The sequence below is a fragment of the Leucoraja erinacea genome, chromosome 1, assembly GCF_028641065.1.
Source record: "Leucoraja erinacea ecotype New England chromosome 1, Leri_hhj_1, whole genome shotgun sequence".
Classification (NCBI taxonomy): Eukaryota; Metazoa; Chordata; class Chondrichthyes; order Rajiformes; family Rajidae; genus Leucoraja; species Leucoraja erinaceus.
Genome location: NC_073377.1, coordinates 149,944,570 through 149,971,951, shown reverse-complemented (window position 1 = coordinate 149,971,951; position 27,382 = coordinate 149,944,570). Strand labels below are relative to the sequence as shown.

The 27,382-nt window shown below is 42.6% G+C and overlaps 1 protein-coding gene across 1 annotated transcript in view; it reads right to left on the bottom strand.

Annotated features, from left to right (window-relative positions):
• Nucleotides 1-1,155: 1,155 nt before the first annotated feature.
• The window catches only part of gucy1b1 (guanylate cyclase 1 soluble subunit beta 1), a 44,300-nt gene continuing 18,073 nt past the window's right edge, over nucleotides 1,156-27,382 (bottom strand). Inside the window, exons 6-13 of the mRNA XM_055645675.1 lie at nucleotides 17,288-17,518; nucleotides 13,663-13,779; nucleotides 13,403-13,536; nucleotides 12,339-12,536; nucleotides 7,569-7,806; nucleotides 3,599-3,739; nucleotides 1,669-1,823; nucleotides 1,156-1,498 (exon numbers count right to left, since the gene is read on the bottom strand). Coding sequence (XP_055501650.1) covers nucleotides 1,366-1,498; nucleotides 1,669-1,823; nucleotides 3,599-3,739; nucleotides 7,569-7,806; nucleotides 12,339-12,536; nucleotides 13,403-13,536; nucleotides 13,663-13,779; nucleotides 17,288-17,518 — 1,347 coding nt within the window. The 3' untranslated portion in view covers nucleotides 1,156-1,365. The remainder of the gene's footprint in view (nucleotides 1,499-1,668; nucleotides 1,824-3,598; nucleotides 3,740-7,568; nucleotides 7,807-12,338; nucleotides 12,537-13,402; nucleotides 13,537-13,662; nucleotides 13,780-17,287; nucleotides 17,519-27,382) is intronic.

Genomic DNA, 27,382 nt, shown 5'->3' with positions numbered 1-27,382 from the left:
AGAGAGAGCGAGAGAGAGAGAGAGAGAGAGAGAGAGAGAGAGAGAGAGAGAGAGAGCGAGAGAGAGCGAGAGAGAGAGAGAGAGCGAGAGAGAGAGAGAGAGAGAGAGAGAGAGAGAGAGAGAGAGAGAGAGAGAGAGAGAGAGAGAGAGAGAGAGCGAGAGAGAGAGAGAGAGAGAGAGAGAGAGAGAGAGAGAGAGAGAGAGAGAGAGAGAGAGAGAGAGAGAGAGCGAGAGAGAGAGAGAGAGAGAGAGAGAGAGAGAGAGAGAGAGAGAGAGCGAGAGAGAGAGAGAGAGAGAGGGAGAGAGAGAGAGAGAGAGAGAGAGAGAGAGAGAGAGCGAGAGAGAGCGAGAGAGAGAGAGAGAGAGAGAGAGAGAGAGAGAGAGAGAGAGCGAGAGAGAGAGAGAGAGAGAGAGAGAGAGAGAGAGAGAGAGAGAGAGAGAGAGAGAGAGAGAGAGAGAGAGAGAGAGAGAGAGAGAGAGAGAGAGAGAGAGAGAGAGCGAGAGAGAGCGAGCGAGAGAGAGAGAGAGAGAGAGAGAGAGAGAGAGAGAGGGAGCCTTCCGCCCAGTAGCTACCTGCCAAACAACAGCGCCACCGGTTGCGCGGGCAGGCCGGCAGAAGGCGCTGAGGTTGCGGCTGCTTCCGCTGTCCGGTCTCAGTAGCTGCTCGCAGCCACCCGAGCTACTTCCCTCCCCGGGCCAGACTCCCCACACGCTGTGAAAGGAACTCTCCCCCCCCCTACCTTTTAAAGCCTCTTCCCACTTTACAGCTGCTTCCCATCAGCTGCCAGCAATGAAGGATAGACTTGGCTATCCCTCAGTATAGCAACATCGTTCTTGATGTTGCTGTACTGAGGGATAACAAAGTCTATCTTTCTTGGATAACAACCTAACCTTCGGCCTCCAAGACGCGGGTAAATTTTTGTGCCTTATATTTGGGTAAGAAATAGCGTCTTCATTGCCGGGAAATACGGTAATTATCTTCTGCTGGCTCTGCAGCCTCCAGCATGTCAGCAGTGAAGAACTGTGCCCTCTCCTCCAAAGCCACACAAACCGCCAGGATGCTGGATTGGCTCAAGGCATCCATCTTTTACATAAATGTTATCGGACTTGGCACAATGTGCAAATATTTTATGTAAGATAAACCAAATATGCTCGCTGGTATCTGTTTATTGAATGAAGAAAAATGAGAAACAATCTTCTGATTAAACAACTTTCTTGGTACTTGACAAATGTTCATAGAAAAATGCCATTAATTTAGGAAATGTTTCATTTTGTTCCGTTGTGAGGTTAACGCTGCACTATTTATCAAATTAATGATTTTTTCCCACTGTTTATGTTCAAAATAATAAATTGTTCTTTGATGAATCATATTTCGGTCTCCTTGCTTTTTCTGGAGAGGAACCAAACTTTCATCGGATCTTTCTTGCCCTTCATGCTAACCAGATCTCTGTACTCCAGTTGAAACTGTTCGTCCGAGTTCTCAGCATTCATAAGGCATCTAATTATAAAAGATGATGCTAATTAGGACATTCTTTCTCATTTTAAGTGCAGGTTGAAACAATATTAATTCAGAAATGGTAAATGTGCAAGATATAAACGTGATGTGCTCCCCTCCCCCATCACATGATTGTAACAACACCATTCACCATGAATTAAACTGACACTCACCTGCATGTGGCATCAGAGACATTGATCCTCCCTTTTTCTCCAGTGGTTTCTGTCCTGCTTGTTAGGTTAACAGTATTTCCAAACAAACAATAGCGAGGCATCCTCTGGCCTATTACACCAGTGACAACTTCTCCAGTGTGAATGCCAATAGTGATCTGAAGTGAAAGAAGATATAGTCCGAAGAAGGGTCTCAATCTGAAACGTCACCTATTCCTTTTCTTATCTGACCCACAGAGTTACTCCAGATTTTTGTGTCCATGTTCTTATATAGTTTATCGATATAATTTTAGTGAATCCAATGCTAGCAGCATCTGAGCTGCTAGATAATAATCCTCAGATAATGGTCCCAACCCAAAAAAAAACGTTGTCTGTCCATTTTCCTCCACCGATACTGCCTGACCTGCTCAATTCCTCCAGCACTTTGTGCTTTAGGAGACAAGCAGGATGGATTCGCCAGCTATTACAGGGCTGTTATAATGCCACGTTGAACCCAAGAAGAATATATTCCAGTTAACACAATGATGTTTACTTTACAAATCTTATCTACAAACATGCCATCCAGGCCATATCAGAACCAGGGGTCACAGTTTAAGAATAAGGGGTAGCCCATTTAGAACGGAGACGCGGAAACACATTTTCACACAGGGAAAAAAAATGCACCCTAAGAGTTGTGAATCTGTGGAATTCTCTGCTACAAAGGCAGTGAGGCCAATTCACTGGATGTTTTCAAGAGAGTTAGATTTAGCTCTTAGTGCTAACGGAATCAAAGGATATGGGGGAAAAGCAGGACGCTATACTGAATTTGTATGATCAGCCATAGTCATATTGAATGGCGGTGCTGGCTTGAAGGGCCGAATGGCCTACTCCTGCACCTATTTTTTATGTTTCTATATCCAAGCAGGATCTTTCATAAAACCGTCAATAGCATTTAAAACCTTGTCTGCAGTAACAAATTTTAAAGGTATATTATTAGCCCGAGATAGGCTTAGGTTAAATTTGTTAGGATTAGGGTTATGGTTAGGTCCTATAGGACAACCCACCTCTGCAAACATCTTTTGCCGGGTCGAACTGCACCCACCCATCTAATTGGTGAACTGTTAAGGGTTACAAACAGTTCTCTTCTACAGAACCTTGCCATAACATGTGAAAGATCTGTATCCAATGTTAGTCACCACATTCTACACAGGAAATGTAGGTGAGGAGTTGAAGGATTTTGAGGAGGGTTGTCAGAATGGTTCAAGGAATAAGGGGATTTAGCTGCATGGTTAGGTTGAAGATGCCTTTAATTTATTCCCTGGAATAAGAGGTGCTGATTTGAAAAAGATAGAAACATAGAAAATGGGTGCAGAAGGAGGCCATTCAAGCCAACACCGCCATTCATTGTGATCATGGCTGAACAAGATTGCAATTGGTTTAGATAAGATTAAACAAAGGAAAAAGGTGTTCCCATTAGCTGTTTGTACAAGGATGTAGGGACACATATTTAAAGATACAAGAAGAAATACAGAAGTGCCATGTGGAAGATATTTTTCTACCTAATAAAAATGAATGAACTGAAATTCACTGGCTACAAGAGTGCTAGAAGCAGTGACAATAATTTCAAAATACGAGAGGCTCTTCAAAGTACACAAGCAGGGCTTGCAGTGTGGAGCAGGGAACTAGGACCATCAGGACACAATGCAGAGACGGCATGTACTCTGTGGACAATTGTTCTTCCCTGTGCCACAACTACACAGTTTATTTCTTCACAAATTTATGCTTTCAATTTACCACCATCTTAAATGTTAGTTTTTCATGGAATCTTTTTTTTAGCAATGGAATATTTGTTGATGAAGAATTGTTCATCAGCATTTACAAGGATTTTTTTTAGATGTATCGCAAAGAAGGTGAACATGCATAACGGCTACCATTTCGGAGTTTATTGGCTAACCTGCACAGGTTCTCCATCTATCTGCACCTGACCTGCGATTTCCATCATGTCTAATGCCAGGTGACATATGGAACGAGCATGATGGACACATGGCTCTGGCAGGCCGCTCACAGTCATGTACTTATCGCCAACTGTCTCCACCTGCAAAAAGAAGGGCAACATTTATGTTGGCGTGGGAGTGGGGGAGGAGTGAGGAGTGGGGTGCCGAGGTAGGGTGCAAGGGGAGGGAGGGGGTAGAATAATGGAAGATCTGGCACAGGATACTTTGTAACTTTGCAAGCGCCCTTATGTGGTAACTATTTGTATACCTTCGATATGCAAGCAAAGAATTTCACTGTGACTTGTCACATGTGACAATAAAGTATTCCGTTCCATTCATTGGAAGATGCTAATAAAATAATAAACAATCTAAAATTTTGAGATACATAGCAAATCATACAATACTTTCAATTGCTACATTAATTAAAAACTGTTTGATCAGCCTTGCTATATTCTTCTTCAAGTCTTGGCCTCAAAGAACCCTTCTTACCTGGACTCCCCTGGCCTCTATGGCCTGGCTGTCCACACCGACAAAGTAGGTGGCAGGATTTGAACAATGATTAGACTAGGGGTAACGCAATGCAGAAGCCACAATCCCAAAACACCCCAGAAAGTGGGGCAAAACCAGGAAGAGAACCTTCTCTTCTGTCAAAGTAAAGGGGCTGTCCCACTGCGGTGACCTAATCCGCGAGTTCTGGCGAGTTTGCCCTTGACTCATACTCGCTGCATGGTCGACATGAGGTCCTAGGAGGTCTTTGTAACTCTCCTTCATGCTCGAGAGTAGTCCCCGCGTACTCGAGGCCTCAGCTAGGTCACGGCGTATTTTTCAACTTTGAAAAGTGCCCGCGAGTAAAAAAAAGTGGCCATGGAAAAAATCGATACTTTTTTTACTCCTAGGGTTAGTCGAAGTAGGTCGTAGTTGGTCAGCATGTTATTCGTAGGTAATTCAGTGTAGTCGAAGGTAGTCGTAGATAGTCTTCAACATAGTCGAAGGGAGATCGAAGGAGGTCAGAGGTCACTCTCTCCACTATTCGGTGTCAATTTTCCCGAAGCTAGTCGAAGCTAGTCTTCAACATAGTTGAAGGATGTTGAAGGAGGTCTTCTACATAGTCGAATGAGGTCTTCAACATGACATTTTTTCAAACTCTCTTAAACACTTCTAAACTCGCCAATTAGGTCACCGCAGTGGGACAGCCCCTTTATGCTTGATAGATTTTGCTCTGACATTCGGGGATATTTAATAAATATTACAATGAAGAATATTCAAAAAGCCAAACAAATGTGAAGGTTTTTTAGATCAGAAAGATTGATGAAAGATATAAAAACTGTTAGAAATGAGTAACTGCATTGGACAACAATAAAATAATTAAAAATAACTTCTTCTTTGTGTGTAATTTGCAGGTTTGGTACCTTTGTTAACATTGGGTTTTGGATTGCATGCCTGGTATCACTTGGCATGGGGAATGTTACTAAACTGCTGTTGGTCTCAATGGAAGACAGAACATAGCAAAACATTTGTATTGCACTTTTGTCCAATCCTTGCACCAATTTGAATGCTGAGTGGTCAGAGCTGCCAAATATAGCCACGGACTAATTGGACAATAATTTGAAATTATCTGTCTGTAACAAAATTAATCACAAGTGTGTAATCTGATATAATCTGTCACATGGAAAATATTAGGACAGGTGAGCAAATGCTTGGTCTAGAACAAACAAACAAACTAGAATAGAATAGAATAGAATAGAATAGAATAGAATAGAATACCTTTATTGTCATTCAGACCTTACGGTCTGAACGAAATTTCGTGCCTGCAGTCATACATACAATCATACAATAATAAACAACACTAAACACAAATTAACATCCACCACAGTGAGTCCTCCAAGCACCTCCTCACTGTGGTGGAGGCAAAAAAATCTTAGGGCTGCAGTCTCTTCCCTCCTCTTCTCCCTCTGCGCTGAGGCGATACCCCACCGGGCGATGGTACAAACAGTCCCGCGGCTCACCGAACCCCGCAAACGGGCCGGCTCAAACACCGCGGCCCGGGGTGGTTGAAGCTGCCGCCCTCCAGTCCAACGGACGCAGCCGCTGGCCTGCGGCTGAACCCAAGACTCGGGTCACCGCCGCCAGAACGCCGTCCCAGCCACCGGAGCACCGTTCCAGCCCCGAGCCGGATCGCCCTCATGTGAGTGCCGTTCCTCCCTCGAGCTGGGCCGCTCCGACGGGAGCGCCATTCCACCTCGAGCTGGGCCGCTCTCACGGGAGAGTCCCAGCCCCGAGCCGGACCGCCCTCACGGGAGCGAGCCCAGGGCAAGTCCTGACTGGCTCTGCCTCCGGAGTCTCGAGGTCGCCAGCTCCGCCATTAGGCCTCAGCGCAGACAGAGGCAGAGAAGGGGGATATGACAAAAAAGTCGTATTCCTCCGAAGGGAGAGACAGCAAAGCCCCGTTTCAACCCCCCCCCCCCCCCCCCCCCCCACATAAACACAACCTAAAAACAAAAACTAACTAGACAAAACGAGAAAAAAAAAAAAACATAAAAAAGTAAAAACAAACGGACTGCAGGCGAGCCGCAGCCATTTACCAGCGCCGCCACTTCCGGAAAACTCAGAGAAACAAGGAATTGCAGGTGCTGGTTTACAAAAAAAGACAGAGTGCTGGAAGAACTCATTAGGTCAATCAGAATCTGTGGGGAAAGGGATGATTCTGTTTTGTGGTGAGACCTTGTAACAGGACTGACAGTGTAGAAGAAAGATAGCCAGTATAAACAGGAAAGACATACAGTAAGGATGAGACAGATGCTTATAGATAAGTGGAACCAGGTGATATAGTGATGAGGGGTAGATGGACACATGTGAATGATGGGGTGGACGTTGTTTGGAGATATTGACTGGAGAATGATAGGTGGAAACATAAAAGGGAAATAATTGGGCAGAAGGAGTCAGGCTAGGGGATGAGTGGGTAGGGAAAAACAGAGGCTGGAAGGCCATAAGTAGAACTACATAAGGAAGGGCTGATGGGCAGACAGAACTGGAGTGTGGGGGGAGGGGGGGGGGAGATAGGAAAGGTTGACCAGGAGAGAAGAAAGCCAGGTGGATAGGTGTGTGTGAGATCGGCAGACATAACCAGGTGATGGGCAGGCAGAGCCAGGTAGGGCAAGGTAATGAATCAGGATAATGTGGGTGGGGGAGTGAAGTGATAGGACAGATTTGAATTCCTAGAAAAATTCAGTATCATGATATTCTATAACACAAAGCCACATCACCTGTGCATGAGTCAAGGCATGCCAGTTGAAAAATAATGGTGTTTCTTTTTATTTTCCAACACAAGTTCTGTGAGAGTAAATTTTATTCCTTTTTTCATTTTTTTGGGTAGTGGTTTGTAAATTTTTTAAACAAAATGTTCCCATTACCAAATGGCCATGACATGGGTGTTACCTGTCACAGGCAAGCATGAGGAAACAGATCATTCTCTATGTCGCTCAATGACTTGAGGAGAAGTATTATTATTACTCTGCAAAGTGTGGATAAGAACTAGAATATTATTGCTCTAAGTGTGAAGGTAACAGATTCACTGGTCACCTTCCATCTGTGATTGAACAACCAAAGATTACAGAATAAGTCAGTTGACAATTTCTACAGGCAATTCTATTTGCACCTTTTCTATTGAACATTTCAGAGATAGGTGATAGCCCAATAGCATGCAGAAATCCAAGTATGAAAATCCACTTGTTGAATGTTGCTACATACATGAAACATAAAAGGTTCCACTTCGAAATCAACTACAAAAATGTAGGTTTGGTCCAAATATATTGATTTTAGAAACGGAGTGTGAAGCACAGCTACTGCAAGAATTCAGCAGCAACCAATGGCAAATTTCCAGATGATAATATTTACTTCTAAATTGAACCAAATGAGAACCGGGCAACTCACCTTAAACACATAAGGGTTTTTGCGTGAATCAGTGAGGATGTCAAACTTTGTGTAAAGATCATTCAGGAGATTTACAATTTTCATAGCTCCTTCAGTTGAGGCATGTTTACTGCAGAAGGAGTTGAATCCAACAATCCCACTGAACAGGATGGTTACATTGTCGTAACGTTTAGCAGGAACAGGATGCTTGTGTCTCAGCTCATTGGCCACGGAATGGGGAAGAACCGAATACAGTAACCTGAAAAAGGATGAATGCATACAGATTTTCAATGTTTTAAATATTCTCCTAACATTTAAAATAATTCAATTTTACACACCTAAAAAGGCACTTTAAATTGAAGATGCATAGCAGATCAACATACAAGTTGTTTGAGGGTCTACCGCTATAAAGTTCTGTTGTAAAAGGTCTAAAGGGCATTTGCTGTAGGACATTCCATGCAGAAGTAACTGTCTCAAAGACCATACTTATCCTCCACTATTGCAGAATACATGAAGAAAAACAGGTGCAGATCTTGTTCGTATGTTGCATGGAGTGAGGATGGGTTGTGAGCCTCAGAGGGGAGAGTTGGGCATCTTTTGGTGAGAGGGAGAAATTATCTTTGCAACAAGGAAGACCAGGTCAAGGATAGAATTGCAATTGGGTTGGGGCAAGATGTGAATGATTGTGGGGTACTGAGGAAAAGCTGTTGTGAAACACAAGCTCTTAATCAGTTTTAAGCAGGTCCTCTTTATCAGTGAAGATAGATACAAAATGCTGGAATAACTCGGTGGGCTAGGCAGCATCTCTGGATAGAAAGAATGGGTGTTTTTTCAGGTTGAGACCCTTATTCAGACCATTTATCAGTGATAGGTCTTCACAGCTTGGTTCTCACCCCCTACAACTAATGATGAATAGTGCACTATACAACCACAAAACTGTTCAGAATACGGACTGTAAATTATTTATTATGGGCTTCTTTCAAAGAGTTAACATCATTAAAAATGTATTGCAAATTTGTTTACGTCTTATTCATTTTTTGTCTAAAAATAAAATGTGCATGTTGGTTAATGACAAAACCAAGATCCAGTTAGGTATCTATCTAAATATTTTATAACAAGCAAAGGGAATCCTATGAAACCACAGCATAAAGGGAACTAAATAAAGGTATTTGTTCCATTTTTGGGTACAGGATCTTTGGTGCAGCATCCATTCACACATTGCGATTAGGTTGTAAATTAACTGGTCAGTACAGAGGAGATCCTACAATCTGTTGCCTTGAAGTTACAGGAAGAGACAAGATAGGCTGGGATTGTATTCCCCAGAGAGGAGTACCAGTAGGGCTTCGTTCCTGGACCGCAAGGCTGTTGATGAGGCCAAAAGGGAACTGTTAGCATTTTGGTCTAGGTAGGTAACATGTGCTTTAATTTCCTGGATGTTGGTCCAGGCAGTGGAGTCCAGCATTGTCCGAGGGTGGGTGGTGGCAGGCAGTAGGTGAGGGTGGAAGAGCATAATAGTCCAAGTTAGCTAGGAGGTAGGTATCTGACTTCTTGCTGGGTATGTGGGGAGTCAGTAATGCTGATACTGTAACTAGTCCAGGTGGAGTGATGGGAGTATCGGAGGACTAATGCCCCTGACTGACTTAGGAAACCTGAACGGAAACCTCTGGAGACTTTGCACACCACCCAAGGTTTCCATGCGGTTCCCGGAGATTTTTGTCAGTCTCCCTAATGGCCGAAAGTGGTTTCCGCTTCTTCTATGTTCCAGCGATTATTTCAAAAAATTCAAAACTTGCCGCGACTAAAAATAGGTTGCGTTTTAAAAATCGGTAATTTTTTAGTCGAGGCCGGTTGCCATGCTAGTTGATGGTGGTTGCCGGAAGGTCTTACCTTCCACTACCTGCAACCTCCAGCAACCACCTGCAACCTCCAGCAGGGGCAATAGTATATCCAGTGCTGTACCTGCTCATTCTTACATTACCACTTCCTATCCTTAAGGCACCCATTTATTCACACCAGATTATTTGTATGTTCCATGAGCTGCTGCACATGACTTAGGCTTGTGCAATCTGAAATGTACATCATTTCTCACATTTTCATTTGGAGGCTATGTGATTCTTAAACATCATAATCCGACAGGAAATACATATAACCTGTAAATCTAACTGATATAACTGATCATTTTAGTTTTACTCCTTTAGTTTTTACACAACCTTATCATCATGAAATATCAGTGAGCACGAATTTACAAATTGTTTCCACTGAACGTGTAATTTTATTTACACCGCCTATATTATCAATGTGCTGTGAATAAATTATGCAATCTTTGACTAATTAACCACAAAACAATGTATTTAGTCTACCATGCCCGAGTTAAGTTTCTGCAAGAACAGGCAATTTATCTAGTATCCCTGTTCTTTCTCTAGCGCCTTGGAATTGCTTTTCATCAACTGACTTACTTTTGAGAGCTTCCATTTAATCTGCATGCATCACTCAGTGCATGGAAGGCAATCCACGTAATTTGCCAAGTTTAAAAAAAACATTAATTTCTACCCTTGCTGTTTTGACAATTATCTTGAGTCTGTCTCCTCTGTTTATAGAGTCTAGAGTTGTGCAGAACAGAAGCACGACCTTTTTCCATGACGCCCATCCTGAACTTTTTGTCCATCTCTCCTAATCCCTTTTGCCCACATTAGGACCAGATCCTTCCTATTGAAGTATCTACCTAAATGCCTCTTCAACTTAGTAACTGTATCGGATTCCATCACCTCCAATGGCAGCACATTACAGATATCAACCCCTCTCTCGTTATAAGACTTCCGCCTTAGAATCCTATTAAAACTCATTCCTATTAAACCTATTCTATCTTGTTTCTTAATATCTTGATCATGGGAGAAAAAATTGACCATCACTCTATCTACGTCTCTCAAAAACATATTTACTTCTATCGTCATCCCTCAACCTCCCTGCTCCAAGGAAAACAAGCCCAACTATTCATATCACTCCTCATAACTAAAGTTCTCCAATCCAGCCAACATCCTACGAATCTGTTCTATCTCCAGTGCAAGCACATCCTTCCTATACAATGGTGAGCAAAATTACACACAATACTCCAATGCGGCTAACTGGTGTTTTGTAAAGTTGTAAACTTACCATTCCACTTCTTGTAGACAAAAATGCTGGAGAAACTCAGCAAGAGAGGCAGAATATATGGAGCGAAGGAAATAGGCGACGTTTAGGGTCGAGACCCTTCTTCTCACCCGCTGAGCTTCTCCAGCATTTTATCTATCTTCCATTTTCCAGCATCTGCAACTCCTTCTTAACCATTTCAGTTCTTGTATTATTTGCCCATACCTATGACGGTACATGTGCCATTGCATTCTTTGCCAACCTATCTCACTGTGTTATCACTTTCAGGTATTTATTTACTTATCCCTTTACATTTTCAGTTTGTCAACATTCCCTAGTGCCCAAACATTTACTGTATATCCTACTCCTCTTCCCAAAATGTATCTACTCATACTTATCAGGATTATGGACCTTCAATCAGAAAGGTATCCTTACACCACTATACTCTGCCTCCTATCGCCAAGCCAGTGTTGGATTCAATTAGCCAGTTGCTGTTGGATCCCATGTGCTCTGGACGAGGCTACCATACAGAACCACATCACACACCTTACTACATCCATATAGACAACGCCTACCTTCCTGCCTTCATCACTGAGTTTCTTCCAATCTCCTGTGTTAAAATATTTCATAGTTTTACACAATTTTATTGTGCCTTTCTAATATTCTCTGCTATTTTTCTCAGTTTTTTTTATAACAGAAAATGTCCTCTGTATTCATGTTGCTGGTTTGAGATGAGTTAACATCAGTACCAAAAATACAATACAATACAATATTTATTGTCATTTGAACCTCAGTGAGGCTCAAACGAAACCCTGTTTCTACAGCCATACAAACAAAAACTATTCCTACTAGACACACAACCAATTTAATTCACACAAACATCCATCACAGTGAATCATCTCCTCACTGAGATGGAAGGCAAAGTCTTTTCTCTCCCCTGCTCTCCATTTTTCTCCCGATATTGAAGCCCCAGGTGGGCGATGGTGAGTTCCACGGCCATTTTAGGCCGCGCCGGGCGATGTACGGCCCCACTCCAGGTCTAAATGTCACGAAGTTGGAGCCCCCGGCGGGCGCTGGAATATCCCACGGCCATTAAAGCCGCGCCGGGCTATGTATGGCCCCGCTTCGGGTCATTCTAACCCCGCGACATGGGCTGGGGAAGTTGTGTTATGGGAGCTCCGGAAAGCGGTCTCTCACCTGGACCCGCGAGCTCCCGATATCACAGTCCACAGAAGTTGCGCCGCTGGAGCTCCAGAGTCGGTCCGCAGCAGCGAGCCACCACCGCTCCCCACGCTCTGAGGCCGGCCAGCCCCACGATGGTGAGTAGTCCGCAGCTCCGCAGGCTCCGCAGGCTCCGCGACTGGAGCCCCCAGATCGTTCCGATTGGAGACCCGCTCCACAGTGCTAGGCCCCAACGACAACGGAGACCCAACAGGGAAAACGTTGGGTCCCCCGTGCAGGGAAGAGATTTTTTAAAGTTCCCCCCCACCCCCAACATAAACACAGTTCAAAACAGTATAAAAAAACACAACTACATTTAACTAGACAAAAAAATTTAAAAAGACAGACAGGCTGTAGGGGGCGCTGCAACAGTGAGTTGCACCGCCAACTGGAGCTGTAAATGAATTGTACAAACAATTCACTTCCTAGCCTGAAGTAGCTTACCTGTCTGTCTTTTTCTTTTCTTCTTCCAGTTCTCGCAGAGTATGTTGCAGGCGATCAGTCAAAATCTCCAGTTCCTGTGTAAGTTTGTACTCTTCTCTGAACTGCTCGCCTAGCAGAACAAGATCGCGTGTAGCATCATGCATCGGGATATCACTGAGGTAAAGGCCTCTCCTTGTCAGGTCATCCAAATTCATCACACTGGATTGAACATGAGAAAATATTTAGAAAGGTTGAGACATTCATTTGAGATGGGTGGTCATGTGTGTCCAACAATATCTTGCTGTTGGTTGGACATAAACTGCCTTTTCATCTGTGTCCTGAGTTAGTGAAGTGAGGTCCTCAAGTGAAACTCCTGATAACTAGGGATTATCATTTCAGGATGTGATGGGGGAAGACCCTTTTTCATTCTGAAATATGTGAACCTTTGGAATTTATAATCCTTGAGGGCCTTGCATTCTTTGACAATGAAGACTTTACTCATGACTGAGACTGGTTAATTTCTCTGCCTCAGAAGGCGATGGAGGCAGGTTCTCTGGATGCTTTCAAGAGAGAGCTAGATAGGGCTCTTAAAAATAGCGGAGTATGGGGATATGGGGAGAAGGCAGGAACGGGGTACTGACTGGGGATGATCAGCCATGATCACATTGAATAGCGGTGCTGGCTCGAAGGGCCAAATGGCCTACTCCTGGACCTATTGTTTATTGTCTATTTGTGAAGGTTTGTGAAAGGCAGATCTGAGTAAGCCTTGAGTAGATTGAAGTCTTGAATAAGTTTTCATTCTTTGTCAACGAAGACTTGCTCAAGACTGAACCTGGTAAATTTTGTATACTGTGAGGGATTGTAGTTGACTCGGTACAGGTATGTGTGTAAATTTACCATGAGTGCAATGAATGCTGAAAAAGGTTCAAGGGGTGCTGGAGCCTCACCCACTTGTTCCTCACCCACTTGTGTTCTGTTCACATGTTTGAAAAGAATAATAAGCTACTTTAAAATTTATATGGATACATCGTGTCTAGAAATTCTGTAAAATTAACGTATAACTGCTTGACACATGAAAAATATACCTGGGAGAACACAGGAAAAGTATGTTATCAGCTTCAGGCAAATAGATCATCTGCCCCTTCAACCGTAAACAGCAGATCTCAGCACCCGTCAGATCATTGTAAGATTCTGCCTTTTCTACATTCAGCAAATCTTCCTAAAGCAAGTAAAATATATATATAGATATATTTAAAAAAAAAATACGTTTACTTATTTAATGGTTTTGATTCAGATATGGTTATTGTAATGTCAATAAAAAAAAGATAAGTGAACTGTGAGTTACCTTACTTCTTAACACAAAGACTGTGTTAATATGTGAGAGGATTCTGTGGAAGGTAAAGTCAATGTGTGGCCGAACCAAAGAGAAAACTGACAGAAGGTTACAGTTTCCCGGCTGAAGCTACAGTAGAAAGGAAAGGAAAATTACAAACCATAGGTCATTAATAGTGCAATAGATCAAGACTATGAAATTGAACCACTTCATTATCTAAGATAAAGGAGAGAAAAAAATCAAGCAGCAGTTGTTTATTTCTAGTTTTAATAGAGATTTGGGAATGCAGATGTTATGTATGCATTATGGAAATGGAAGGTAGGATCTCCTCCTAATTTGAGGAATGACATTCTTGTTATTGAGGGACTGCAGCGTAGGTTTACAAGGTTAATTTCCGGGATGGCGGGACTGTCATATTCTGAGGGAATGGAGTAGCTGGGCTTGTACACTCTGGAGTTTAGAAGGATGAGAGGATATCTCTTTGAAACATATAAGATTGTTAAGGGTTTGGACACGCTAGAGGCAGGAAACATGTTCCCGATGTTGGGGGGGGTCCAGAACCAGGGGCCACAGTTTAAGAATAAGAAGTAAGCCATTTAGAACGGAGACGAGGAAACACTTTTTCTCACAGAGAGTGGTGAGTCTGTGGAATTCTCTGCCTCAGGGGGCGGTGGAGGCGGGTTCTCTGGATGCTTTCAAGAGAGAGCTAGATAGGGTTCTTAAAAATAGCGGAGTCAGGGGATATGGGGAGAAGGCAGGAATGGGGTACTGATTGGGGATGATCAGCCATGATCACATTGAATGGCGGTGCTGGCTCGAAGGGCCGAATGGCCTACTCCTGCACCTATTGTCTATTGTCTATTGTCTATCACCTGGAATACAAACCAATATATCTGAAGATGCTCCTCAGGATCTTCCTTCTATAACAAGCTTATGATCATAAAGAGGTTGCTGAGATTCCCTGTTAATATGTAGTAACATACATCATCTTTTTACTATTTGAAGTCTACTTAATTTTAGCACTGACCATAAATAATACCTGAAATAACATTTGAATAATTATTTTTTTGAGAAGCACGAAAAGGGAAGAGGCAGGACAGAGCTCCCATTTACTTCTCCCCTCATCCCCCCTGCCCCCTCACCCTCCAGCTACCTTCATCCCTGTGGCTTCACTATCCACACCTCTACAAAAGTGTCTCACACCTTCTGTTCGTCTCTGACCTTTGTCAAGCCATCTGTCTGTGAAAAAACACCCCCCTCGCCATCCGTGTCTACCTATTCCCTGCCATGCTCTGCCCTGCCTATTTTATACCTTTCTTCTCCCCCCATATAATCAGTCTGAAGAAGGGTCTCAATCCGAAACGTCACCTATCCACGTTCTCCAGAGATGTTGCGTGACCTGCTGAGTTACAGTATAGTCATAAACTTACAGTGTGGTAACAGGCCCTTCAGCCCAACTTGCCATCATGTCCCAGCTACACTAGTCCCACTTGCCCATGTTTGACCCATATCCAAACGTATCCTATCCATATACTTGTCTAACTGTTTCTTAAACGTTGGGATAGTTCCTGCCTCAACTACCTCCTCTGGCAGCTTGTTCCATACACCTACCACCCTTTGTGTGAAAAACTTACCCCTCAGATTCCTATTAAATCTTTTCCCCTTCACATTAAACTTTCTGTATATCACTCTTGTCCTTGATTCACCTACGCTGAGCAAGAGACTCTGCATCCACCCGAGATATTCTTCTCACGGAAGTTACTTTGTATCCTTCAAGAAACATTGTCGCAGGTGTCATGCTTATGGTGGGCTGCTTTACCCAGACAAGTGGCTGCAAGCAGTACCAGATATCAGGAGAACGCAACTTCAAACCAGTCAGATTCATTTCCAAGAACACCGAAAGGCACCTTAAAATGCTGCTTACAAGCTTTAGGCCAGTCTGACCCAAAGCAGACCCACTCCATTCACAGTTGGTGGCACACATGCCCCAAACTGATTCATTTAAAAAGATAGAAGGCGGTCATCCAATTTAAAACATTACATAGATTATATTATTCAAAAACTAAATAAAATAAAATCTTCCCTAATGTTTCACCAATCTGTGATAAATGCCTGTGTCAAGAAGCTACCATAGCGCACTCTTTTGTTTTTTGTACAAAAATCCAAAAATTCTGGTATGAAATATTTGATATTTTTTCAAAATTAATCAAAATAAAACTGGTACCAAAACCAGAATGGATTATTTTCGGAATATCGGAAGGTAACCCTGAACTAAACGCGTTTCAGAAGAATTTATTTAATTACGGGCTAATAATGGGAAAAAAGCTTATACTTAAATTCTGGAAAAACTGCGCCCACACCACCAGATTCCTATATCAAATATTTTCCCCATTACATCTGGAAGAGATGAGATTCCTCTTATGTAAAGCAGACCAATTCCAAAGAGACGTGGTCTATGTTTCTGGACCTTTTACAAGTATGAGGTGCAATAGTAATTTAAATAAACAAATAAATAAATAAGTGGTATCAGGACCTGGTAACGGGAGGTAAAACAACAAAAACAGACTTGGTTGGTAGTCCCCTTTCTGCGGAGTTTAATGTTATAATAGAGCGATTGTTCCTTTTTTCATTTCTTTCTTTTCTAGGATCTATTTTCTCACTTTACTTCCTTCTCTAACTTCTTCTCTAAGGGGCTTTCTTTTCCCAACACTCTTGCACTTCACGACTCTCGCGCACTCTCCTTACTTTCCTTACTTCTACCATTTTCTTAAAGCTCAAAAAAAAAATGAAGCGGTACAAAATATGTATTAAGATATATGTGTTGTGTAGTATTGTAATTTAACGTACTTCTAATAAAAATAAAATTAAAAAATATATATATAATATATATAGAAGATAGACAAAAATGCTGGATAAACTCAGCGGGTGAGGCAGCATCTACGGAGCAAAGGAATAGGCGACGTTTCGGGTTGAGACCCTTCTTCAGACTATTACTTCACTCCATAGATGCTGCCTCACCCACTGAGTTTCTCCAGCATTTTTGTCTACCTTCGATTTTTCCAGCATCTGCAGTTCTTTCTTAAACTGTGTATATATATATATATTCAATGGTATCTGGACACAATGATCTGTTCTGTATTTATTTATGCCTACAATATTCTGGTGTGAATATTCTGTTCTGTGCTGAAGCAAAGCAATAATTTCATTGTACTATCTGGGACACATGACAATAAACACTTGAACATTAACTTGAACATTTAAAATGATAAGTTGCTCATGCCTCATATAAAAACAAAAGGTGAAGTTATGGTTTTTAAAAATATGAATGTATTAAACGTTGAAGACTTTTCACACATTTTTTAAATATTGTCATTAGATGCGTGCTGGTAAGTCTGCTGTAGAAAATGAAAATATTGCAGGTTCCATCATCATTTAGAATCAAATTCCAAATTGTCCTAATTTGGCCTAACAGGCTACCTGGTAGGAAACTTTTTTATCTGCATTGGTAACAGCAAATTCACTTAACGTCAACAATAGAGTGGAAAAGGGGTAGAGGGAGAGGGAGAGGGAGAGGGATGAAGACAAACACCAATGAAAATTACTTATTTTCATGAGTTGTAATGAAGTTGGTTCGTACCTGTGGAAGTACACGATAAATTGCATTCCCAGACTGCGTAATCATTAATTTTCTATCAAACATAATGTGGAAAGGAAATGCTTTGCAGAAGGTGAATGGACTGATTCTGGATTCTTGGGTGGTATTCTCCTCAAACCTATCCAGATCTTCTGAAAAATCCTCTTCTTCAGTATCTTTTTGCTCAATCAAAAATTGAATGTGATCACATTCGTCACTCTTCTGTTGGACCACCTAAAAATGCAGAAAGACTTGCTTTAGTAATCTCCTTACCCTCAAGCAAAGAAAAGGATCAAGCTAAGGAAGCAATTTCCATTGTTAGTAATGTTCATCTTAAAACCTAAAGTACACCACCTCTATTAAGTTCCTTTTTCAAAAACAGTAGTTAATGTGGTCCGTAATAAAGAACACAAGGAGGAGGCTCAGTGCCGCAGCAGTAGAGTTGTTGCCTTACAGCTCCAGAGACCCGGGTTTGATCCTGACTACAAATGTCTGTAAGGAGTTTGTCCTTTCTCCCTGTGACCTCATAGATTTTCTCAGGGTGCTCCGGTTTCCTCCCACACTCCAAAGACGTACAGGTTTGTAGGTTAATTTGCTTTGGTAAAATTGTAAATTGTCCCTGGTGTGTAGGATAGTATGAGGTGATCTGTGGTTGGCATGGACCCGATGGGCTGAAGGGCCTGTGTCTGCGCTGTAAATTTGACTTAAAAGTCCTTCTAAAGAGAGGGAGTTATATGTTATTTTCCTTAGGTAGAAAGGTGTTAAAGGCGGTAACCTCCAATTTATTCCCAGTACTAAATACATTAAAACCACAATAACCCAGCATGCTGGGGGACTTCAGTGTTGTCTGACTGAAGATTTTCCAGACATTAATTGAATGTTAAATACGTCAACACATCTTTAATACTTTTTTTGTTCGGTTACTAAATTTGATACAGTATTATGATAATTTTTCCAGTAAGTTTATACGGAGCGTGGGAAGCTGGGCTCCAGTCAGTTGGAAGAGTGACAGGATCCTAAGTCGCAGTGAGTGTTAAGGGAGCGTGGGAACTGGGATCCCAGTGAGCTGGAACAGAATATAGGAAATAGGCTTCCAGTGAAAATACAAAGGGCGGTATGGTGGCACAGCTACAGAGTTGCTGCCTTACAGCGCTTACAGCACCAGAGACCCAGGTTCGATCCCGACCACACTTGCCGTCTGTACTGAGTTTGTACGTTCTCCCCGTGACCATGTGGGTCTTCCCCGTGATCTTTGGTTTCCTCCCACACTTCAAAGACATACAGGTTTGTTGGTTAATTGAATTGGAATAAGAGTAAATTGTCCCTAATGTGTGTCGGATAGTGTTAATGTGCGGGGATCGTTGGTCGGTGTGGACTCGGTGAGCCGAAGGGCCTGTTTCCTCACTGTATCTCTAAACTAAACTAAAAGGGAGCAGGGGAACCAGGGCCACTGTGGGTAGAGTGGGAGCATACAAACTATGAGTCTGGTGAAATGAAAGAGAACATGGGAAACATTACCAGGTAAGCCAGGTACCGACCTATTGGTATTTCCAGTTAGACCACAAATCAGAGTTTTACTGTTTACAAATCGATCACACAAATAACTGTAGCTACAAAATTGGTGCAGGATGGAGCACTTAAACCTCCTTCAGCATTCGGACCACCGCAGGGATTGTAATGTACTTCTATCTCAACAGTACTGGAAACACTATCATTGGAAAGAGATTCACAAATGCTTTTGTGACTTTGGGGAAAAGTTGTAGGATTTGGAAAGAAGAAGAGCATGAGGATCTAGCAATGAAAGAGAAAAGACTGGTACATTAGGGACTGGGAAACTCAGAGGGCAAGCGAGAACTATATTGGACAATCTTATATAGGAACAGACTGAAAAAAGGAGAATAAGTCTATGATTGTATTAAAGTGCATATATACAAATGGATGAACTGTATAAAATGAATGAAGAGCAATTGCGGTGCAGTGGCAGTAACAGAAACATTATACAAAGCTAGGTGGTCTCATATAATGTGTTTTGTTACTTAAATAGGTTACATTCTTAGTTCCTTCTTAAACATTACATTCTTAATGCGTGATATCAAGTGTTTTGTTGCTTTCGATAGAGACTGGATATTTCCAGGGTCAGTCCATCAGAATAAACATGTGTTTGCACTATAGACAAACGACTATGGTCAAACAGAATCCAGGCAAATGCTACATTGGTGACACTGATCAACAAATGTTCAGACTTTAAGGGAATCATGCGATATGGATTAATGCATATATGGAGCTGAGATAAAATAATCGTGATCTATCTGCCTGAATTGTGGAAGAAGCATAAACGGCAGAGCTGAACCACAGTAGATCACAGTAGTTATGCTGTAAATGATAGATACAAGGGCTGCATCATTCACACAGTGAATCAACAGTGCTGCAAAACTAACATCTGACGAACAGACACATATCCTTCGGAGGCAGCCATCCATTGTGATGATCTCAACACACCTCACCAATCCATCTATACATATATATGTGCATGCAAAGACTGTTTGACCACCAAATGCACCAATGGCAAATGTACTCACATTACAGATGATTGCTAACTAAAGCTTCACCCTCTGACAAGCAATTAGCAGAAGGTGCAACAAAATTAATCTCCTTCCATGTACGCCATCTGACTTGGCATAGCGCTGGGCACTGGGGTATATGCTTTGCAGTCACAGCACTAGTAATCTCATTTCATGCTGTCTCGGGAAATGTAGCGGCCAATGTAATCAGAGACCTTTTGCATCTCGGTCATTCCTTCATTATGGTAACATTGTGTGTTGAGATGTATGGCACTCACTGCTGCAGTCTGGTTTTGACAGCTGGTTGGTCAACTCCGCAAAGGAGGTGGACACACTAATTCTGCTCACAAGTACTTAGATGCAGACCACGACGGGTGCCCCGATAGTGCCCAGAAGCGTGTGAATATGCGCAGCATATTAGCGGAGTAATGAGAATGCTTGTAAAATTTGTCAATTTGTTAGAGTCCTTTCTCTAACCTTTGAATGGAATGTATCAGGATCTAAAGAAGTCATCCATGCTATCTGTCCTTAGGTACATGGTACCTACCATGGCGATTTTCCCTTTATGATTTCAGACAAGCTGCATACTCTGGGCAAGAAACCCCTTATGATTCATGAATAGCTCCCAAGTTCTTACTCCCTTATTATGATACAGAGAGACGCCGTTCAGCCTTATGCTAGCTCACAGAAGAGCAATCCCATTCATCTCATCCTCTCTCTTAAATCCCAGTGGTCCTGAAACGAATCCTTGTTGGTTCTTTTGGCACTTACATAAATTAAACAGTAATTTTAAGTCGTTAATTAATCTACCACCACATCTTTGTGAGGCAGCGATACTAACTGCTGTGCTATCATGCCATCCTATTCACAGTAAACAGAAGTATTTCAGCAAATCTACAGGCACATGAAACAAGTTGGTTTTACTAATCAACGACAAGGATAAGTGATGAAGTTCCCATAGCAGCAAAAAGCTGCCCTGTGATATACACGGCATGAGTCAACCTGCACTCTCTGCATTAGTCCCGAGATCAAGGGCTACAGAGTGCAATTAACCATCACCTCTTTGGCTGTCAATCTGCATCGCAGAAGGCCAACAATGACGCATGCATAAGAAGGATTTTACAGCCAGTTCAGAAAATAACTGTTGTGGGCTCTTGTGATCAATCCTCTGCCTTGATATGAGATTATTTGCAGCTAAGTCCCCCAAAAAAGCAATGATTGATTATCCTTATAAAGAGTCCAGGTTTCAGGTGCACAAATGTTGTGGTGTACATGAGAATGCTGTAAGATCTCGTTCCATGTGAGCTCTTTACATTGTTTCCTAAACAATAATAATATGCTATAATTTTAACAAAAGGTTCAAAATAAATGTTACACATCTTTTGATGAGAATTAGAGATAAATGTGTTATAAGTATAGTCTTGCCATCACCTGGCACTACTGTATATGAGTATATGCCATGCAACAGGATTTCTCAGGCTACAGGGTGCTAACATTTTTTATACTTATTGCCAATCTCACTACGATTGCGAATGCGCCACTTGGAATTAAAAAAATAATTGTCTGTGAAAAATCCTATGGAAATCCTGCAGAAATATTGAGAAGATATTCTATGGTAAGACATTAAGACTATTATAAGGACCGTAAGGATATAAAAGGAACGGCATCTAAAATGATCAAAACGAACCCTGCTTGCAAAATCATAAAAGACCTGATATGGAAATTTCTGGTAAGATGGTTGTGCAAACTTTGGGCATTTATCCCAAGTTCTCACTCCCTCACAAACTCCATTGCTGGAATGTATCCTGCTGGCTCGCAGAGAATTGCTGAGAACAACTTGCTTGTTTATATATACGTGGTAAGTGTCAGAAGAAATTACAGACAACTGACAGAATGAAAAATGCCTTTTGGCCCATCGAGTCCATACTGGCCATGTGCAAGAACATGGCAGACAGTCGTTTTCTCCACATAACCTTGCAAATTATTTATTTTTAAGTATTTATTCAATTTCCTTTCAAATGCCACAATTGAATCTTCCCCCACTAATGTTCCTGACTGTGTGTTCAAGATCCCAACCACTTGCCGTATAATAAATGTTTTGTTATGTCAAATTAGGTTATTTGGCCTACATATAATTCATAATTCCACATTATTTGGTTTTCTTCCTTTCTGTTATCGAAAATAGTTTCTTTCTTTCTACTGGATCCTTGGATCCAGTGGATCCTTGATGAGTCCAGGTGCCTCTAGCAACTCTTGTTTAATGAGGTCCAAGTTCATGCATCTGAATTTGTCCATCATCCCTGCTATCCCTCTGGTACACCCTTTCACACCGTCTCCAGTCTTCAAATCTTTACTGAAATGTGGTGCCAGGAACTGGAATTAAAATTATAATTGCGGTTGACCTGGTGTTTTAAATAGGGAAATTCTGATTTCCCTGCTCTGGAAATCTGTTTATACAGCCCAGAGGATCGTGTATGCTTTCTGCAACGCTTTCCCAACCTGTACCAACACTTTCAATGCATTTTGCACATATACTCGACTTTCCTCCCTTCCCACGACAAATTTAATGGACAAACTCTTCCTGTGCTTGAGCGTAATGCTAAATATAAAATCTGTTTTTGATAATCTGGAGGCTAGGGAGGAAAGAAAATAACTAAATATTTACAGCAAAAAATAGAAGCACTTCAGAATATTTGACAACAAATCAATTTGGGACTTCATCCTAATTAGTTCTAAATTTGCATGAATTAACGACAAAACCTATATGTTAAGGCCTTGAATGCCACATGCATATTTCTGACTTTAAACTGTTCTTTACAATAAAGATTTCATATAATTTGTTGCATAATGTAACAGGAAGTTACCTATTGCAATAAACAATCAAAAATGATAAGACTTGTTTACTGCCTAGGAAGGAACTGCAGATGCTGGTTTAAACTGAAGATAGACACAAAATGCTGGAGTAACTCAGCGGGACAGGCAGCATCTCTGGAGAGAAGGAATGGGTGACGTTTCAGGTTAAGACCTTGCTTCAGACTTGTTTATTGTATATCATTGACATGCTGATGATGTTGTAATTAAAATGCTACTTTGCAATTCAATTCAAATTGGTGATAATGAACAAATAGATTCCAGTTACAATCATCCATTTAAATATAACTTCTTTAACACACAAGTTTGCTTCAAACAATAGAATAATGAGTTACATAACCTATAGCAAAAAGTAAAGCAAAATAATTGTGAAAAACGTTCAACATGTTCCTTCACATAGAATAGAATAGAATAGAATAGAATGCTATTTATTGTCATTCAAACCTGGGTTTGAACAAAATTCAATTTCTACAGTTTTTTTACATTACAAACACAATCCAAGACCCACACTTAAGATAGTTTACATAAACATCCATCACAGTGAGTCTCCAACAACCCCTCACTGTGATGGAAGGCAAAGTATATATCTCTTCCCTTTGTTCCTTCTCCCGCGGTCCAGCAGTCCAACTGCAGTGTCGAGGCGAACTGGGCGATGGTAAGTCCTGAGGCCGTTTAAGCCACGCCGGGCGATGTTAGGCCCCGGCTCCATGTCCTTAAACCCGCGATTCTAGCGGGAGAAGTCGCCGTTGCGGAGCTCGGTAAAGCGGTCTCCCACCAGGGACCTGCGAGCTCCCGATGTTCCCATCCACCGGGTCTGCGGCCGGTGCCTCCGAACTCCAAAAGTCGGGTCGCAGCCGCGCGCCACCACAGCTCTTCCCGCTCCGAAGTTGGCCAGCTCCGCGATGTCAGTTCCGCAGGCTCTGCAACTGGAACCCCCAGGTTAGTCCCGGCCGGAAGTCGCCGCCGGCTCCACGATGTTAGGCCCAACGACATCCGAGACCCGACAGGGAATAGTCGGGTCCCCGCACAGGGAAGAGATTCAAACGGTTTCCCCCACCACCCCCCACATATACACAGCTAAAAAAAATAATAAAATCTGACTCAAAGACATACATTTAACAAGACAAAAATAAAAAAAGACAGACGACTGTAGTCAAGCCGCTGCCGTTAGGCGCCGCCACTCCCACATGTGTCCAGCCTTATCTAGACTATTCCAATCTACCTATTAAACCAATCAATTAAATTCAATTCAACTTTATTGTCATTGCACAAATACAAGTATAGGTACAACGAAATGCAGTTTAGCATCTGGTCATAGTCATAGTGCAAGATAGTAGAGGTAAAAATAAAAATACAAAGTTGGCATACAATAAAAATAAAAAAAAATACTGGTTAACAATGTGTGGATTGTGAATGAATTAAAACTGATACATAGGCAGATAACTGTATACAAGTGGGAGAGTCTAAGGATGGCCAGTGTCGGGACTCCGAGTTCAACAGTGTAATGGTGTTGTTGAAAAAGCTGTTCCTCAGCCTGCTTGTGCGAGACCTGAGGCTCCTGTACTGCCTCCCTGATGGGAGGAGGGCAAACAGTCCATGGTTAGGGTGAGAGGGGTCCTTGATGATCTTCCCGGCCCGTCTCAGACACCGTTTTCGGTGGAGGGCATCCATGGCAGGGAGCGGGGCACCGATGATGTGCTGAGCGGTTTTTCACCACCCGTTGTAGTGCCTTCCTGTCCACTACGGTGCAACTGCTGTACCATACCGTGAAGCAGGTGGTCAGGATGCTTTCGATGGTACAGCGGTAAAAGTTGGTCAGGATCTGGGGGGACAGGTTAGCTTTCTTGAGTCTCCTGTGAAAGTAAAGGCGCTGCTGCGCCTTTTTGATCAATTTGGTGGTATTGAGGGACCAGGGCAGATCCTCTGAGATGTGTACCCCGAGGAATTTGTATTTGGAGACGCGCTCCACCTCAGTCCGTTTATGTGGATGGGGGTATGTCTGCCCCCTCTGATCTTCCTGAAGTCAACAATTATTTTTTTCGTCTTCTTAAAGAGTTGAGGATGAGGTTATTGTTGGCACACCAGGCAGCCAGGTGCTGGACCTCCTCCCTATAGGCTGACTCGTCGTTGTCGCTGATCAGTCCTACCACCGTGGTGTCATCGGCAAATTTTATGATGGCGTTGGAGCCATACTTAGGGATGCAGTCATGGGTGAAGAGGGAGTAGAGGAGAGGGCTGAGCACACAGCCCTGTGGCACGCCGGTGTTCAGTGTTAGGGTGGAGGACGTGAGGTTGTTGATCCTAACAGACTGTGGTCTGTTGGTGAGGAAACCCAGTGTCCAATTGCAGAGGGAGGTGGTGATGCCAAGTCCGCTGAGTTTAGTGATCAAGCTGGCGGGGATGACAGTGTTAAAGGCGGAGCTGAAATCGATGAACAACAACCTGATGTAGGAGTTGTTGTTGTCCAGGTGGGTCAGGGCAGAGTGTAGGGCCACCGATATGGCGTCCTCTGTAGACCTGTTGGTCCGGTGTGGGGGGGAGGCTGGCTTTGAGGTGAGCCAAGATCAGCCGCTCAAAGCACTTTGCGATGACAGGGGTGAGTGCCACTGGGCGGAAGTCGTTGAGACTCCCTAAAGCTGACTGTTTGGGCACTGGCACAATGGTTGAGGTCTTGAGGCAAGTGGGGACAACACCCTGGGCCAGTGACAGGTTGCAAATGTCAGTGAAGACCAGGGATAGTTGTCCAGCACATGCCCTGAGCACACGCCCGGGGATGCCATCGGGGCCGGCAGCTTTGTGCTCATTTACTCTGCTCAGTGCGCCTTGTACAGCAGAGGTGGAGAGACTGAGGGGTTGTTCGTTCGGGGGTGGAGTAATTTTGATGGCTGGTATTTTGTTGTCCCGCTCAAAACGAGCATAGAAGTGGTTCAGCTCGTCAGGAAGGGAGGCGTTGTCTTGGGGAGGGAGGTGTTAACTTTATGGTAGTCGGCAATGGACTTAATGCCTTGCCACATGCGTCTGGGGTCGTCATTGTTATGAAAATGCTCCTCGATCTGCCGTTTGTATTTGAGTTTAGCGTTCCTGATTCCCTTTTTCAGGTTGGCCCTGGATGAGCTGTATCCCTCAGCGTCGCCAGATCTGAAAGCGGCATCGCGAGCCTTTTGCAAGAGTCTGACCTCTCTGCTCATCCACGGCTTCTGATTAGGGAAGGTCTTTATTTGTTTATGGGTAGTGACGTTGTCGGTGCAGGATTTTATATAGTCCAAAACGGATGAGGTGTATGTGTTAATGTCCACTTGGGAGTCAGAGGTTGCCTGAGTTGCAAATAGACTCCAGTCTGTTTGCTTAAACTGTTCCTGTAGTGCAGAGACAGCCCCCTCAGGCCACCAAGATATATTTCTAAACAGTCAGAAATTACTTCTTTAAAACATAAAAAAGGAGCAGCAATAGATCCCAGGGCCAGACACATTGCCTTGTCATTCAATAATACCATGGCTGATGTTATCTTGGTTCATCTCAACTGCATTAGATATTCCTAATAATTCTTTGTTCTCCTATACTATAAAAGTATTCAGCCTAGGGTATATTCAAAGATTTATCTCTACAGTCTCCTTGTGTAAAGAATACCAAAGATGCATGGCCCTCTGAGAAAAATTCTTCCTTATCTCTGTCTTTAAATAACATTGAACAGTAAAGCACAGGAGAGTCCCTATGGTCCACAGTTCTGTGCTGAACATGATATCAGGTTAAACCAACCTCCTCTATCATATCCTTCTATTCCCTGTATAGCCACCTGTCTGTTTAAAATCGTCTTAAATGCCACTATCATATCTGCGTCCACTACCATCCCACACAACACACTTGAGGCACCCTACACTCTCTGTGTAAAAATCTTGCCTGGCATATCTCCTTTAAATTTTGCTCCTCTCACCTTAAAGTTACACCCTCTGGTCCTTGTTTCAAGGTTCTGACTGTCTCCCCATCTATGCGTATCATAATTTTATACATTTCTATCGGGTCTCCCTTCAACCTCCTCCATTCCAGAGAAAGCAATCCAAATTTGTCCAATCGCTTCTTATAAATCTGATCAACCTCTTCTGCGCTTTCCAAAGCCTCCACAATCTTGTAATGTGGCGACCAGAAGATAGACAATATTTTGAATGCAGCCTAACCAAAGTCCAATAAAGCTTCAATATGACTTCCTGACTCATACACTCAATTTCCGCACCCATGAAGGCAACCATACCATACGCCTTCAGTCTGAAGAAGGGTCTTGACCCAAAACGTCACCCACTCCTTTAATCCAGGGATGCTGCCTGTCCCGCTGAGTTATTCCAGCATTTTGTGTTTGCCTTCTCTACCACCCTCACTACTTGTGTTGCCACTGTCATTGTAGAGTCATACAATGCTTTAAGATCTAAAATCCATCACTGGAAAACATTATTTCAGCATCTATTCAGTTAAGCTCCATCATCAATGCCTCTGATTCTTCTAACCACTAATGAGTAGAGATCTACTCAATCTTTCTTTATATCACAATTTCTTCCAACAATGAATCAGCTGAAGTGCCACCAATGGAAGCATATACATATTCAAATAAGGACACTAAAACTATCAGTAATATTTGTGTACACAAAAATGCTGGAGAAACTCTGCGGGTGCAGCA